Genomic DNA, 14,789 nt, shown 5'->3' on the forward strand with positions numbered 1-14,789 from the left:
ACTGTAAACAGTTCACAGTATTGAACTGGGATATATATATTTTTTTTTCCGTATTTTAGAAGTACAGCTTACCCTATACAGTATTCGGAGTTGCTATTAGTTCGTGTAAAGCTGCTTACTTTTATTCATGAATACAGCCTGGTGAACTGATGTTTATATGACGTCTATTCAATTTAATATCAACTGCTGGTGCTTGATTGCACCTGCATTATATTTTTGTTAATAATTCATATTTCATTCATACAGTATAGCTTTACTGCAGTTCGTCAAGTGCTGCGGACACATCTGTATTCCTTGCATCAAGTACACATCGGCTCCGGCTGCAGATGGCACAAGCCAGAGGTTTACAGAACTCAAATAAACCTGACTTAGATGAGCTAAACTCAGGCACAAGCCTTGCCCTCAGCCTGGTTCTTACTATGTGAAATGACATAGGGCCTACTGATCCCCAAACTGGCAGCGAAGGTGAGACCTCACCCTCCCCACAAGTTTCACCCACAGCACCACACGCACGTGAAAGACGAAAGAGCTGGGTGAAGCTGTGAAAGGGGCAGATGTAATCAATTAATGTAACTGCATGGACCGCAGTGACCATACGGCCGCACTACAGGGAAAGAAACTGCAAAATACAAATCCACGAGAAACTCGTCAAATGGGTAAAAACTCAAACTATTCTTCAGAAGAGGCTGGAACTCTGAGATCAGAAAACATATTCTAAGAGTCCATTGTTGGCAAACCCTGAGGTGCGCAAGACCTTGTAATAGAAAGATTGGCTCCCTTAGTGCGTGTACAGTACCAGGAAGAAAACAAAACCACTTATTCTTTGAACGGCTCGGGCCACCATTCCTGCCTATGTATGGGCTTCTCTCCAGGCTTGATAGCTGTTTGCACTGCCACAGTGACGTCTCTAACAACATCACCTGGAAAGTAGTGAAGCTGTTTGAAGTCCAAGGGAAAGAGTTGTGCAAGCTTTTACCCATCAAGTCTTTTGAGATATTAAACCATATTAGAATAATGCTCAGCTAAGCTAAATTAGAGACTGTAGTTGTAAGGAAACAGTCCCTGCAAGTCCCCCTGCTACTTTTTACTCCTATTTGGACTATTCGTTGCTAGTTTTTCAACTCAGAGTGCAATGATGCCTGATAACCAGACCTCCATGGCATGGCAGTGTTTTAACCTCTTACAAAGTGCATGTCAAATTGGCTATCTCCCCACCTGGCAAGTACTGACTTACCTTCAAGTCCCTAACATACGGTACCAAGGGCATGTAAAGTACAAAATGGGTCCGAGCCTGCCACGGCAGACTGGAAGAGCAGCTGTCACACTGCCAGTTTGACCTTGCCATTACAGCTAATGGCAAAACCACCACTTCCCTTAACAGTACATGCAAGTATCCTCTATGGAAGGCCTATAGAGCCCTAAAGCAGGGAGCTGTATATTATTAAGTAGGGCATGCATGTTTATGAATGTATTAGCAGGAAAACACCTAAAGTAGTTCTGTTGTGGAAAAGTTTGAAGCACCATTAACTATTACAGGATTACTGGCTGGCACCTCAGCCTGGCCTGCTTCTGAAAAGGAACTACCAAACTGGGTACTGTATGGTTTCAAATTACTTGTGGCATTAAATCCACTCTGGTGCCCAGGTCGAATTTAATGTCAATATTAAAGGAATGCAACTTTTAGAAAGTTGCCACTGTCACCCAGCTGGTTCATTGGCCTCACATGGGCACTCGCCACGAGGCAGCTTTCTGGATACCGAGAAGTTGTGTGAAAGACTCCCAGGCTTAGAAAAAATATCAGCCTGTTGCAGGGAGGGGTGTCACCTTCCCTTGGCAAGAAGCGATTCAGGGTGTTAACCCAAAAGGCGAAGTTCAAAGGTGAATCCCCCTTTGGTGGGCAAATGGCGGAAACATTCCCAAAAGGGTGTCCTTTATTCAGTGGAGTGTCTGGAGACAGGGACCGAGAGCGAAGACAAATGCGCAAACCTGTTTTCTCCTGGGCGAGTAGCTCCCATGTAGCCACATTGAGGGCGGGCTTTAAGGCTCCTCACATTGGAGGGAAGGGTCAGACATCTTGAGAGTGTCCAGAATAGTCCACCCTGGGAACATCAGATGCCATACATTGCTGGAAAGTCATCGACAAGAGGAAGGGAGCTTGGTAGCCCATTGATTAGTGACCAGGCTGTCCCCTCGGGGCACTTTCCCAGGATACATACGAAACCCTGAACCTCAGATCACATCAGAGCTGGAACAAGGAAAGATGAAGGACTGCCCTGCTGACCCCGGGACCATATTAGGCGAGACTGCACAGTTTGCTGGACTGCACCTGCTGTACTTAGAGCTAGCAAAGTTAGGAGTGTGTGTGGCTCCTGACTCAGGGAAAACTTGTGCCCCAGACCAAAGCAGTGACTCCAAGGGTCAGTTGGCTAATGAAGGAGCCAAAACCAGCAAGTCCGTAGCCACTTCCGAAGAATCCCTATTGACTGCCGCTGGGAACCCCAAGAGATTGATCCTCAACAGCCAACGGTTGCACCATTCAGCTGGCCCCAGGAGTGTCGTCCCGGTCCAGATTGGTCACACTAAGAGGGACACGAGTCCACCAAAGGATTTCACTGCGACTGCAGTGTTCGGAGAGCAGTAGACCAGCTGGCCTTGTACTGCCCCCAAGAGGGCTTTGTGGGACATCGACCTCTGTGGCCAATGTTGCCCTACATGACTCATGGACAAAGGAATCACCACAAAGGCACCCATGTCAACCACACAGCATCCAGAGCATCTTTGAGCATCTTTTCATCCTGCATCCCTAGCATCAGGACTATTAAAGTCTATGGCGGTCATGCTGTAAAGACGGCAACTGACCTGGCCGATATTTTGATGGCCAGGTAACTGTCCAAATTTACCCAGTTGGCCCCCCAGACATCCATCCTGCTGGAAAAGGTTGCCTAAGCTGGGCCAGAGTAGTCGATCTAACTTTTCCAAACATTTCAAAAGTTTGCAAGGTTTAAATTGATCAATGCTTGAATCCGGTTGAATTTAAAAGCGCAAAAACATTTTAAAATCTTTATCTCGGGAACCCTCCAGTGGATTTTGCTCATCTTGGACTCTAAATATGAATAAAAATATAATCTATTTTTATACATTGGTGTCCTGTTTCTTTCCTGTTGTGTGGCTTTCTTATTTCTTTGTTTGGTTCTGTTAAATGCTTTACACTAAGTCCCTTTGTGCAAGCCTAACTGCTCAAAGCCATAGCTACCTAAGGTTGAGCGTAAGGTTGTTCAAATGAGCCTGACTGTACCCAAGATAGTTTTTGCACGTGTATTCCGCTGTAAGGCCACACAGCCATTGCATATAATACACCCAAATCCTCACAGCAGTCCTAACATCAACCTAAAATAGGGATGCTGGTGATGTAGTTAAAAGGTTTATAGAGCATGTGAAAGTGCATTTGAATGATGCAAGCTCTTACTGTATTCCGCTATCAGTCCTGAATCATTTATGAGATCCCTGAGCTTTCTCTGCTGGTTAAAACACCCAGGCAAGAACTGGTCGATTCACTTTCAAATTATAGTTGTACCACCAATGGCATCAGGCGATTTGTTTGCCCCGTCTTGTATGAAGGACTGCCTGCAATTACGTTTCCTATGATATCTCATACCTATTCTTTTAATGTAACCTACTGCATTTGTAGCCCCTAATGAAGCATCTTCTCTCAATTTGTCTTACAATTACCTTGTTCATCTTTGAAGCCCAAAAGAGCTGCAAATGGCCCATTTTCTTGCAACTGTCCTCCATGGTCGTTTTTATACTCCCCTGTGAGTATATTAACCACGATCAAATGGAACCACCTGTAACACACATTGAAGCCCCGAAGATCTCCTGTAGCTAACAGACGAGCATCGTCCTGCACAAAAATAAATACATAGCTCCTTCTACACAAAAGATGTACCTGATGTCGGTCCTGTGTTCTTACCTCTCCCTGTAAGGTACAGGCTTCAAAGAGATCACTATAATCCTATTTTGTCTGCTGACTGAATATTCAGCTATGAACTGCACGGCTCAACTTACCCACATCAACTCTGTTGAACTTGGCCAAGTGACATGAATGAGGCATCTCACGCCCGCATCTGTTTTGTTCCTTAGAACGCATTGAACAGGTGTTCGATGAGCAATAGCTCCAGCAGATAATGTCCCAGGAGCCCAAGTTGTCAACTTACAGGGTTCACTTGGAATGTGATTGAAATACTTCTTTGCCAAATTTCCATTGTACTGTACCTTATTTTGGTCGGTATTACTCTGTTTTTGGCTTAAGATGTGAATACATTTTCATATTTGTTATACTAGGGGTTATTTAAATAGAACATGAGCTGGCGGAGATACAGATTTCTTTTTCTCACTCACTCACTTGGTGGGGCCAGAGACAGGGTACATGGAGGGGCACAATCTAAGAACCAGGACGTTGGTGTTTTGTTTCTCAAAAAATAAAAAATAAAATTGGTTTCCAGATCTCCCTTCTAAAATAAACCCATAAACCCATCTTCTCAAAATTTACAATGGGGTATTTTTAAAGCAGCACTTGTGGGAGGTGTGATGTGCCCCCACAGATTAGAAGCTACACGTCTCAGATGGCAATCTGCATGTCAGTTCTATGTCCTCTAGGGTTATTTAAAATCTAGAGGATGTGTGTATAGGGTTGCATCTCGGCCCAAATCCAGTGCCAAGTGGCACCTCTTGGGTTTGTTTGTGTGCATTGTACGTAAAGTCTCTTTTTACGTATGCATATATAAAAGTCATATTTTTGATCATCGAGTTACAACAACACTTATGGATCATGCTGTGCGTGATATTCTAAAGAACATCCTCCTCCCTCCACCGCCCTCCCCAAGCCATCTTCTTGTAAGCCTTGGCTGCCCGACTCCTACCTCTGGAGAGCCAGATGCTTCCCTGTTAAGTTCAGCAGTAGTGGTGACCCTTGGACACCAATGATTAATGACCATGGTCACTAAGAATACTGCCCAATAACCAGGTAGGGCTCCAGGACCCCAGAGAAAAGACATCACACCTCATTACAATGGCTCTGCGGCATCAAGTCTGAATTGGATCAAACTGATCAGCCAGGAAATAAGATTTAGTGGCAGAGATGATAACTTCTGACACCTCCAGTGGTCTCCAACTCTCATAGGACTTTGCAAGTTAAAGAAAACTGATCTTGGACAAAACTTAGTTTCCATGTTTCATTATCCGCCAACCTGTAAACTGGGAGACATTTCCAACATGAGCATTTCCAGCAAAGCGTAGCTATGCCAACAGGGGAAAACATTGTGAATGAGCCTCAGGCTCCAGCTTTTACCACATAACTATTCATAAACTTCCAGTAGATTACCATACTGTACCTCTGTAAATCAAAGACTCCAAACTTGGGAGTCACCCAATCATTCCTACTGCTCCCTGTATGTCCCTGAATGAGCCACCAGTTGGTGCGCGCGCGCACACACACACACGGCACCCTTGGACAGTGTGCCTCGCGAGGACTAACTGCGTCTGTGCCAATTTCTTGATCGCCTCCATTACTTCATAAGGCTTAGTTTTCACCACATTCCCTGAACGTGACCTCACCAGTTTACGAAAGCGGACATTGATTTCTGCGCCTCACAGTGGGGCCTCGAGGTTTCTATGCAACAAACTCAAAAAGGAATAAAGAAGATTGTGAGAGCCTAAGCAGAGGCCGAGCATCAGGACCAGACTGAAAGAGTTAATAAACAGCTCTCCTCTGCTAGAGACGTTTTTAAGTGGCCGAACTACAATATGCAGTTTTACTCACTCAGACAAACATTATTTGGGAGCTGCAAGTCCTGAACTTATGAAAAAGAAACCATTTCTAACCAATCCACTCTGGACACCAATCTTGGTCTGTGTGGTTTGTGCAATAAATGGATCATAGACAGCAGAGGAAAAAAAAAATCTTTACCTATTCTTGCACTGCTAACAAACAACAATATGCATTCTAAAATTACCTTCTATTAAACAATATCCACTTGAGCTTTGACACTTATTGTGACATTCACTGGATCGCCCTCGTAAGGCATGGGGGGCTCACTCGCTTCCCACTGCCACCCCCTGGGTGTAGAGAGCCTATTTTTCAAGGAATAAAGGCACATGCCCATTTCAATGTTCATACTGGAATCCCTTGGCTTGGGTGGTGAAACACGGACACTTTGCCCTCAGACCAAGGGTGTAGCTATCATTATTGCAGCAGGTGCATTGGCACTGGGGCCCATGGGTGTGGGCAGCCAGCTGCACCCCAAACAAGACTTTTTATTCTCCAAAAAGGGGGAGCATGGAGCGCTTTTCCTTCCAACAGGCTACATCAGTGGTTCCCAACCTTTTGACTTCTGTGGACCCCCATTTTATCAATACTGGAGCCCGGGGACCCCCACTGAATCATTATTGGAACACGGGGACCCCCGAGGAGTCATTACTAATAGCTGGGACCTAATATTATTAAATGTTTTAAGCAGCCGCGGACCCCCTGAGGAGGCTTCGCGGACCCCCAGGGGTCCCCGGCCCACAGGTTGGGAACCACTGGGCTACATCATTGCCTCAGAAGCTGAGCTGTATCTAGAGGTAGGTAGTTCTCCATGGCCTGTGCACAGATTCCTGAAACAGAGCCAAATGTTGGCTTAATCTGTTGACAAGTTTGCGCTGCAGCCAGCTCGGGATGGATGGTAGGGCCGCCACTTGACGTCGGTCCGGAACACCACTAGACAAACATTAGCTCAACAAGGACACCACACCACACCAGAGATCCGCCTTTGGCTCGCGGCCCTCAGGTGTTTAATCAGCTGGATCCCCAAGGAGCCCCAGGGAGCACCTGGCAGCCCATCAGAGGTAGTTCCCTCGCCACACAAGCTCTGACTCACCAGGATCTTCCGGTTGCCTTTAATGAATTCCCTGAAGGCCACGATGACTTGCGCCTTTGTTTTGGTCTTCTTGAAGTCCCTGTTGACTGTGCCGTCCTCCTTCTGCAAGAGGGAGAAAAGGCAGAAATTAATTTACCATTGTTGAAGAGCACAAACAACCTCATAACGCACAATACGGCAGACAGGACATCACCCTGGCCCTACAACAAAAGGCGCCAAATAGCGTAGTTAGCTGGGGTTTGTTTCATTTGGTTGTCACACACTGCCTAAAGGGGCATGTCCTCATCTCCGTCTCAGCCTTGCTGGATAAGGTACTGAAACAACTATGTGCCAAACATTAGTTGACAAAGACCAAAGGTCCAATCCTCCATTTATCTCAGCTATAAGCAACATCACACACACACACTCACACACACACGGTTTCAGTTCAAAACATCAATGCTGTCACTAACAAACTCATCCATTTTCTTTCTTTAAAATAAAATTTAAAAAAAGTAAAAAAAAACAGATCTGTTTATCACAACTATAACATAACTTTAACTTCTGTTTTTTTAAGTGAATTTCTAGTTTTTTGTTTTGTTTAAATGTAAAATATTTAATTACCATACGTATATCCAACCCCCGCAGCTAGGCCCTGTGGTCAACTCCCCCACATGCAGCCAACCCCCCCACACAGTGCAGGGGTTTCAGTCGTGCATGGCTAGGAGTGGTGCCCACAGGCCTGGCCTGTGGACAGTCCCTGAAGCTAACCCTCAGCATGCAGCCAACCCCAAGCTGGGCATGGCCATGCCTGATCTGGGTTTGGCCACAAGGACTGGCCTGCAGCTGGGCCCTGTGGCCAAGTCCCCACAAAGGCAGTCAACCCCATACTGCATGCGACCTGCTAGCTACAAGGCCTGGTCCCGATTACCCCACCGCCCCAGGGCTTTTTTTTATTTTTTATTCTTCTTCATTAAAACAAAAAACAAAAAAAGGGGGGGGGGTTGGAAGACAGGAGGGATGTGGCTTTCCTCCAGAACCTATTATGGCCCTGAGGTCCCCATTCCCCAGAGCCCCATATATTTTAAAGGGGAGGGGGGGGGGCATGTGTTCCTCCCTCTCCACCCCCCCTGCTTCAGTGCAGGCAGAGAAACAGCTTAAAAGTCTGCTTCCAGTGGGCGGGGGCATTTTTAAAGCTCCCACCCACTGGGAGTGGACTTGCCACCCTCCCCTACGTGCTCATTTCAGCACCAGGGGAGGGCTCCATGGGGCTTCCCTTTTTTTTAGTTTATTTATTTAAATAATTTTTTAGTTTATTTAAGGTCTTATAAAGTGCTACAGCTACCCACAAAGGGGTCCCCGGCACTAAGCAGAGTAAAGTGAACCTTGGCCACCGTTTAAAATAACCTGGCTTTCAAATCTTTATGAAATCAGAGGAGTGAAGTGCAGTTTCTCAGACTCTGGAAGAGTGTTCCACAACCTAGGACCCAAAAAGTGAAAGAGCGACCACCCATCTGAGCCAGTCTGAACCTAGGCACAGTGCACATGGACTGATTCATTGATCTTAGCATACGTATGGACCGATAGGGCGTCACCAGCTCCTGGATATAACGCTGACCCAAACCAGCTTTAGCTTTGTACACATAGCACGGGGCTTTGAATTGGATGCGCTATGTGATCGTAAGCCAGTGGAGCTCGTGGAAGAGATGTAAAACCAAAGTGTATTTTGGCAGACAAAACAAGTCTGGTGGCTGAATTCTGGACAAGCTGTAGTCATCTAATCGAATCCTTATCAGTAACTAAATAGAGTACATTGCCATAATCTAGCCTTGATTAAAAAGGCCTTGAATAAGAGTCCTTTGAGCTGGTAGGGGAAGCAACCAGATAGTCTTTCACCCCATTGAGCACCGCAAAGCAGGTGGAGGAGACCTTGGCTACCTGAGACTTCATAGATAATTTTTTTTTTTTTTAAATTGGGATAATAGGTTGAGGAGAGCCCCTAGGGATGACGGCCAATGCTGTGGACCCCAAAGAAGAGGATTCTGACCTAGCCCAGGACCGTGACCTCAATCTTACTACCGTTGAGCTTGAGCAGGTTGGTATTCATCCATAAGAACATCTGGCTCAAGCCCAAGTTAAGAGCGGAGCAACCAGGGTCCTGCGCAGATGACAAAATATGACCTATGGGTCATCCGCATAAGAGAAAAGGGTGAGGCCACAGCTCTCCACTAACCTGCTAAAGGACAGACCTATTAAACAGTAGGGGGCTTAAAACAGAGCCCTGAGGTACACCTGAAGTGAGAGCTGCTGATATCGACCTCTCATTGACTGAGAAAAATTATAACATCTGATCTTCAAAGATCGGTGTATGCCAGTCCAGTGCTGTTTTATCAAGGCCCAGGGTCCTCAGTATTTCAGCTAAAATGAAGTGGAACACAGTATCAAAGGCCACACTGAGATCAAGTAAAATAAGCATAACTCTTTCCCCCTAATCTAGACTTCATCTAAGATGTTCAGTGACGCCCAGGAGGGAAGATGTAGTGCTATGGCCTGCCCTGAAGCCTGACTGAAGGATGTAGATAGTTTTAGGCTTCCACAAATGATGTAAGCCAGGTATTAACCGGTTTCTCGGAAAGTTTGGAGAAAATGGGCAGTAAAGAAATCAGCCAGAAGTTTGACAAGTTGGTCGGGTCAAGATTGTATTTTTTTTTTTTTTTAAGTGGGAAGACCATCGCATGTTTCCAGCTCTGGGGCACCCTTCTCTCTAACGGAGAGGAATTAAAAAGGTCCATCACCACCTGCAAAAATTGCGGGTCTAGGAGGCCAAGCTTATTAAGTGGTAAAGGATTCAGAGGTGAGCCCGATTTAATTGTGTGTAAGATGTCCAAAAAGGCCTGGAAATACAACAGGGGCCATGACTCCATTTTAGATGTTGAGCGGAAGTGAATAAGGTGTTGTCATCTGCTTCTCGAGTAATGTACAAGGTGTGGTTCCATACAGCAGAATCAATGTCACCCACATTGTGGTTACAGCCCCAATGGGGGCTCCCAGAGGCTTTAATGGCTTGGAGAGGGGGCCCATGCAGCCCACCCTCTTCATGAATACAGCCCCCCAGGGGTGGGCTCCCCAAGGCATATACCTGAAATGTGGCCCGGCCAAGATTTTGGATTTATTTCCCCCCAATCCCTTGGGAATCCTGCTGTATTGTGGCATTTTTTGCCACTTTTTTGTATCTTTTTCCTCTAGGTTTCAGGACAGGGGACTCAGTCAAGGAATCCTGTAATGGTTGCAAGCAACATTTTTCAGATGTTGCTGGCAGCCAATCAGAGTGCTCTCTCCTGCAGGAGTATGACTCCACAAGAGTTAGATTGCTCTAAGGAAATAAAGAGCCCTGGGCCAATCAGAACGCTCCAATATTGAATTTGCACTCCTGCAAGCCTCGCTCGAGCCTGTTACGGACCCAACCATCCAGAAATACAATTATTTTCAAACCTGAATTTCTCAAGAACTACTGAACTGATATGCACCAAATCACAGAAACCCCACACTGCATATCACGATCTAACTTTCTGCCAAATTTGGTATAATTCAGTTCAGCAGTTTTTGCTGTAGCCCTGCCTAAATAAGCCTATGTAAAATGCATGGGGATTAGTCATTTGGGGAACCTCCACCCCCAACACCTTTTTTTCCAGGGGGTGTGGGAGAAGAGAAGAAGGAAACAAAATAAATAAAATAAAATTAACCCTTGCTTGATGAATCACCCCGAAACTTTCCACGTACAAACTAGTCAAAAGGTAGCTCCTTCTTTGACAGTTTTGTGTAGATATACGTCAAAGGGTGGCAAAGATATTAGCAACACGAAAAAAATGCTTCTCCTGTGGATCAGCAGACCTAACTATAACTACCTAGTGGAGACCTCCGCTGGGTAAAACAATATATATTTATTCATACATACATACATATACTCCATCCCATAAACTCACAAAAAAATGGTTGAAGTTATGGTTAGATTTGCTTATAACAATGTAGGACTAAAAACCCTCTCAAAGTCACTGAAAAAAAAAAAAACAGGGGGCGGGGGGGGAACGGGGGACTTCTCAAACAAAATCCCCAAGCATTGACGTTTAGACAGGCTACTGCAAAAACTGCTGAACGGAATTACATTCAGTAGGAAGCTAGACCTTGGTCCGCAGATTGTGATGTTTGGGATTTGGTGTAAATGCATTCAGTGGTTTGGTGTAAATGCATTCAGTGGTTTGAGAAAATGTGGGTAAAAAATAACTGTATATTTTAGCAGTTCAGCTCGCAGGAGTCAGACTCTCACGGGAGCACCCATTTAAAAGTTAATATATATGAAAAGTGCATTTGCACAAACCATGTATATCGATGTGCAGAACATAATATGCTATTTATTACCATTGTTGGGGAGCAGAGAGTCATCTTCGCCTGTCATGTTATCAGTGTTTAGATTGGGTTTACTCAAAGTCAGATCTTGAGGAAGTCAAGGTGAAGAGGAGGCTATGATATGTTGTATGAGGTCATTTGAGGCACTGAGACCTAGGTATGGCAATACGCGACCCCCTGCTCTGCCTTTGTGTATGCGTGGGGGGGTTGCTAGTGAGAGACTGGCAGAGCGGAGGTGTCTGGAAGGTTGGTAGAAATGTATGTGGCTATTCAGGGAGGCAGGGTCTGTTTTGTGGAGTGCTTTGTAGGTATTAGTGAGGAGTTTGAATTGTGCATGCTTGTGTATCAGGAGCAAGTGGAGTTCCCCAAGGTGTGGTGTGGGTTGGGCATGGGAGGCTGCGGACTAGTCGGACTGCTGGGTTTTGGACTGTGTGCAGTCTTCGTGTGAGTGGGTTGGTTATCCCTGAATAGAGGATGTTCCCCATAGTCTAGTCTGCTGTTGATGAGCACTTGGGTGATCACGTTCCTAATGATGATATCTGAAAGCCACTTATTTTCTTCAGCATATTTAAGGTGTTGAAGCAGGGTCAGGCTATTGCACTGATATGAGCAGCCATATCTAGTTTGTTGTATATAATGATTCTGATGTTTCTTGCATGTGAGCAAGGCATGGGAGAGGGTCTGAGGACTGAGTCACTAGGTGGAGTCCCATGGCGAGGCACCCTTCACGAAGACCACCACTCCGGTCTGTCCAAGTTCAGTTTGAGGCACTTCAATTTCATCCATGTTGCAATGTGATTAACTTGAGTCATGGATATATATATATATATACATATACATACACACACACACACACACACACACACACACACACACATACACACACACACACACACACACACACACACCTCTCAAAAATTCCTTTTCAATGAAAAGTGCGGCTGATCCATTACTACAGCATGTGGATATATATATATGCACACCGCCACTCCCAAGGGAATGAGAACGGGCACTCAGAAGTGGAGTAAGATGCTCAATGTTTTATTTAGCATCACTGCTGTGACCCTAAGTCAATTTCTAAATCCTAAATAAAATATTGAGCCTCTTACACCACTTCTGACTGCCCAACCTCCTTCCGTTGGGAATGGTCTTGTGGGTAGTAGCGGGAACTTCTGCCCACTTGATGGAACAGCGGCATCACATGTGGACAAGACAGATGGGCAAGAGATTATATATATATATATATATATATATATATATACACACACACACACATATACACACATACACACACACACACACACACACACACACACACACATACATCTATATATTCATTATGCATACATGAAAAGTGTCGTCGTGTTTTTACATAAACGAACCACAAGCATTATTTCAGCTTCTTCCCACTCCACCTCACTGGCAGGTCCTTAGTGACCCCTGCACCAGCTACAAGATTCCCCATGAGGCCACGACCGCCACCTACAGCCTTCTTTCATTCATGTGAAACACACACTGGAGACCCACACCAGGACCACACAGTTCACCCACTTCCCCTCCTCCCCAACCCCCATGTGGCTGAGACTAATTGTTGCATCATGCCGCACTATAAATAGGTTCTTTCCTTCCCGTGGTATTTGTAATGTATAAACACATTCATTAGGACTTCAAAAGTCTCGGAACTTCCCCTTCCGCATGCTCGAACGGCTTCCACCTGGGGCCGGGCGGCAGAGATGTCCGTGGAATCTTGGTCGCCATTTTATAGTGCATCCCGCCTCCCTGCACAACATCAGGCCTAATCTCGTACGCTTGTCAGTGTCCGCCATTAACTGCCCAGTTCATGGCTCTAAGAATGTTCATCCTGTCACCGGGTCTTGCATCCCCATCGATAGGAACTTCGGTGTCAGGAGATCCGGGCCCGATAACACAAATGTAGAACCAGGTTTCTAAAGTTGTGCAGTTCTAATAATTGATGCAGCATCTTAAACTTGCAACTGCACGAGGACCTGGAAGCAGGGCTGGCTTTGTCGCTGGTGGCGCCCGGTGCGACAGCCTTTTTTGGTGACCAATGACCTCCTCAGATTCCCTCACTACCATCTGGAATAAGCGCCCCATATCTCTCCGTAGCCCCCTTCATATATTTCTGTTTTAAAGCGCTGGTAAAGGCTGGCTTTACTAACCCACGCAGCTATCCACATAAAATACGGATATGTAACAGTGTTTCATGCTAACTGTGTCAAAAACACGAGAAGGAAAAAGTTATATGTGACTCAAAGGTAAAACCACCGCCAGCAGACTAATTTGCATGTCAACAAAATTGACCAAGGGGCCTTAACATAAGGTCCTGTATGAAATCGCAAAACACAACATTAGAGGAAGCACAAAGACTAAATACACACCCTGTCCATACCAACACCGAGACAATCAAGAACCAATACTGCTCAGTTCTGAAAAGTGTGATATCTTAAGGAGTTGAAAAATAAGGTCAACTCAATGTCCCAGCAACTCAAAGTAATGAATGAAGGATAACACGGAGAAGATGGCAAATCCCAGAAGAGAGATGGCAGACCAGGTGTGAAGGAGGGTGAGGAAGAGGAGAGAACGGAGAGGAGGTAGAGAGTGAACAGCAGTGCTGAGTTACAACTGAGTGGGAAGAAGAGAGACAGAAATGAGCCAATGTAGAGGGGAGAGAGCAGAGCACAGACAGGAGACTAGAAGGAGCATAGAATTGAGAAGAAATAGGGTAAATTAGAGAGAGAAAGGGGACAGACCACGGGTGACAGAGAAGATATCGTATGGATAGCACAGCGGGGGCAGGAAATAGAGGAAGGTGGTTCGCGTGCCAGTGGTACAAGTGAGAGAGGCCTCCTCAGAATGAAAGCTTGAGCCCTTCAGGACGGTATGCGGCACTCAGGACTGGGCTGCCATGCGCACCAGTGGCATAACGAAACTTGAGGGGGGCCCCCTGCAAAGTACATGGAGGGGGGCCCTCTCTCTGGCCGGCCACTTGCCACTTTTGCTTAAGGGGTCCCCCGCACCGCAGGGGCTGTGGGAGCTTGCATTATGCCACTGATGGTTGCCACATAGAATCATTGTGCAGTGTGCTGTGGAAGCATCTTGAGACCCTCACGGGTGATTTGTCGTGCTTTATAAATCCTGATTGAGAAACATCCTACCTATTTACACAGATCACATCTGAGGTGCACTTATCAAGCTGAGAGTGACTAGCAAGCGTACTGCAGACAACAGCTGATGAGCACAGAGCTCCCAGGAAAAGGACAGACTGGGGTATCTTCAAGTCAGCTTTGTGATGCAGGTGAAGTGCAGAGCCTAATTTCTTAATATACGTGCCAGGGCCCAAGATGCCGCTTAGGCCACTGCAGCTTGCGCCACCCACTGCCCCTGTAATTGGTGCCAAATGCCAGTAACCGTGCCCTGAACAAGCGGTTATTCTTAGGTGTACATTAATTTGCTAGGGAAAAAGGTCTG

At 45.9% G+C, this 14,789-nt stretch overlaps 1 protein-coding gene across 2 annotated transcripts in view; it reads right to left on the minus strand.

The window, feature by feature from the left end:
- The window catches only part of ITPKB (inositol-trisphosphate 3-kinase B), a 387,273-nt gene that overhangs the window by 35,138 nt on the left and 337,346 nt on the right, over nt 1–14,789 (minus strand). For both annotated transcript variants that reach the window (XM_069233800.1, XM_069233801.1), the window contains one exon: nt 6,918–7,019. In XM_069233800.1, the coding sequence (XP_069089901.1) occupies nt 6,918–7,019 (102 nt within the window). The remainder of the gene's footprint in view (nt 1–6,917; nt 7,020–14,789) is intronic.

The sequence above is a fragment of the Pleurodeles waltl genome, chromosome 5 (assembly GCF_031143425.1).
Source record: "Pleurodeles waltl isolate 20211129_DDA chromosome 5, aPleWal1.hap1.20221129, whole genome shotgun sequence".
Taxonomy (NCBI): Eukaryota; Metazoa; Chordata; class Amphibia; order Caudata; family Salamandridae; genus Pleurodeles; species Pleurodeles waltl.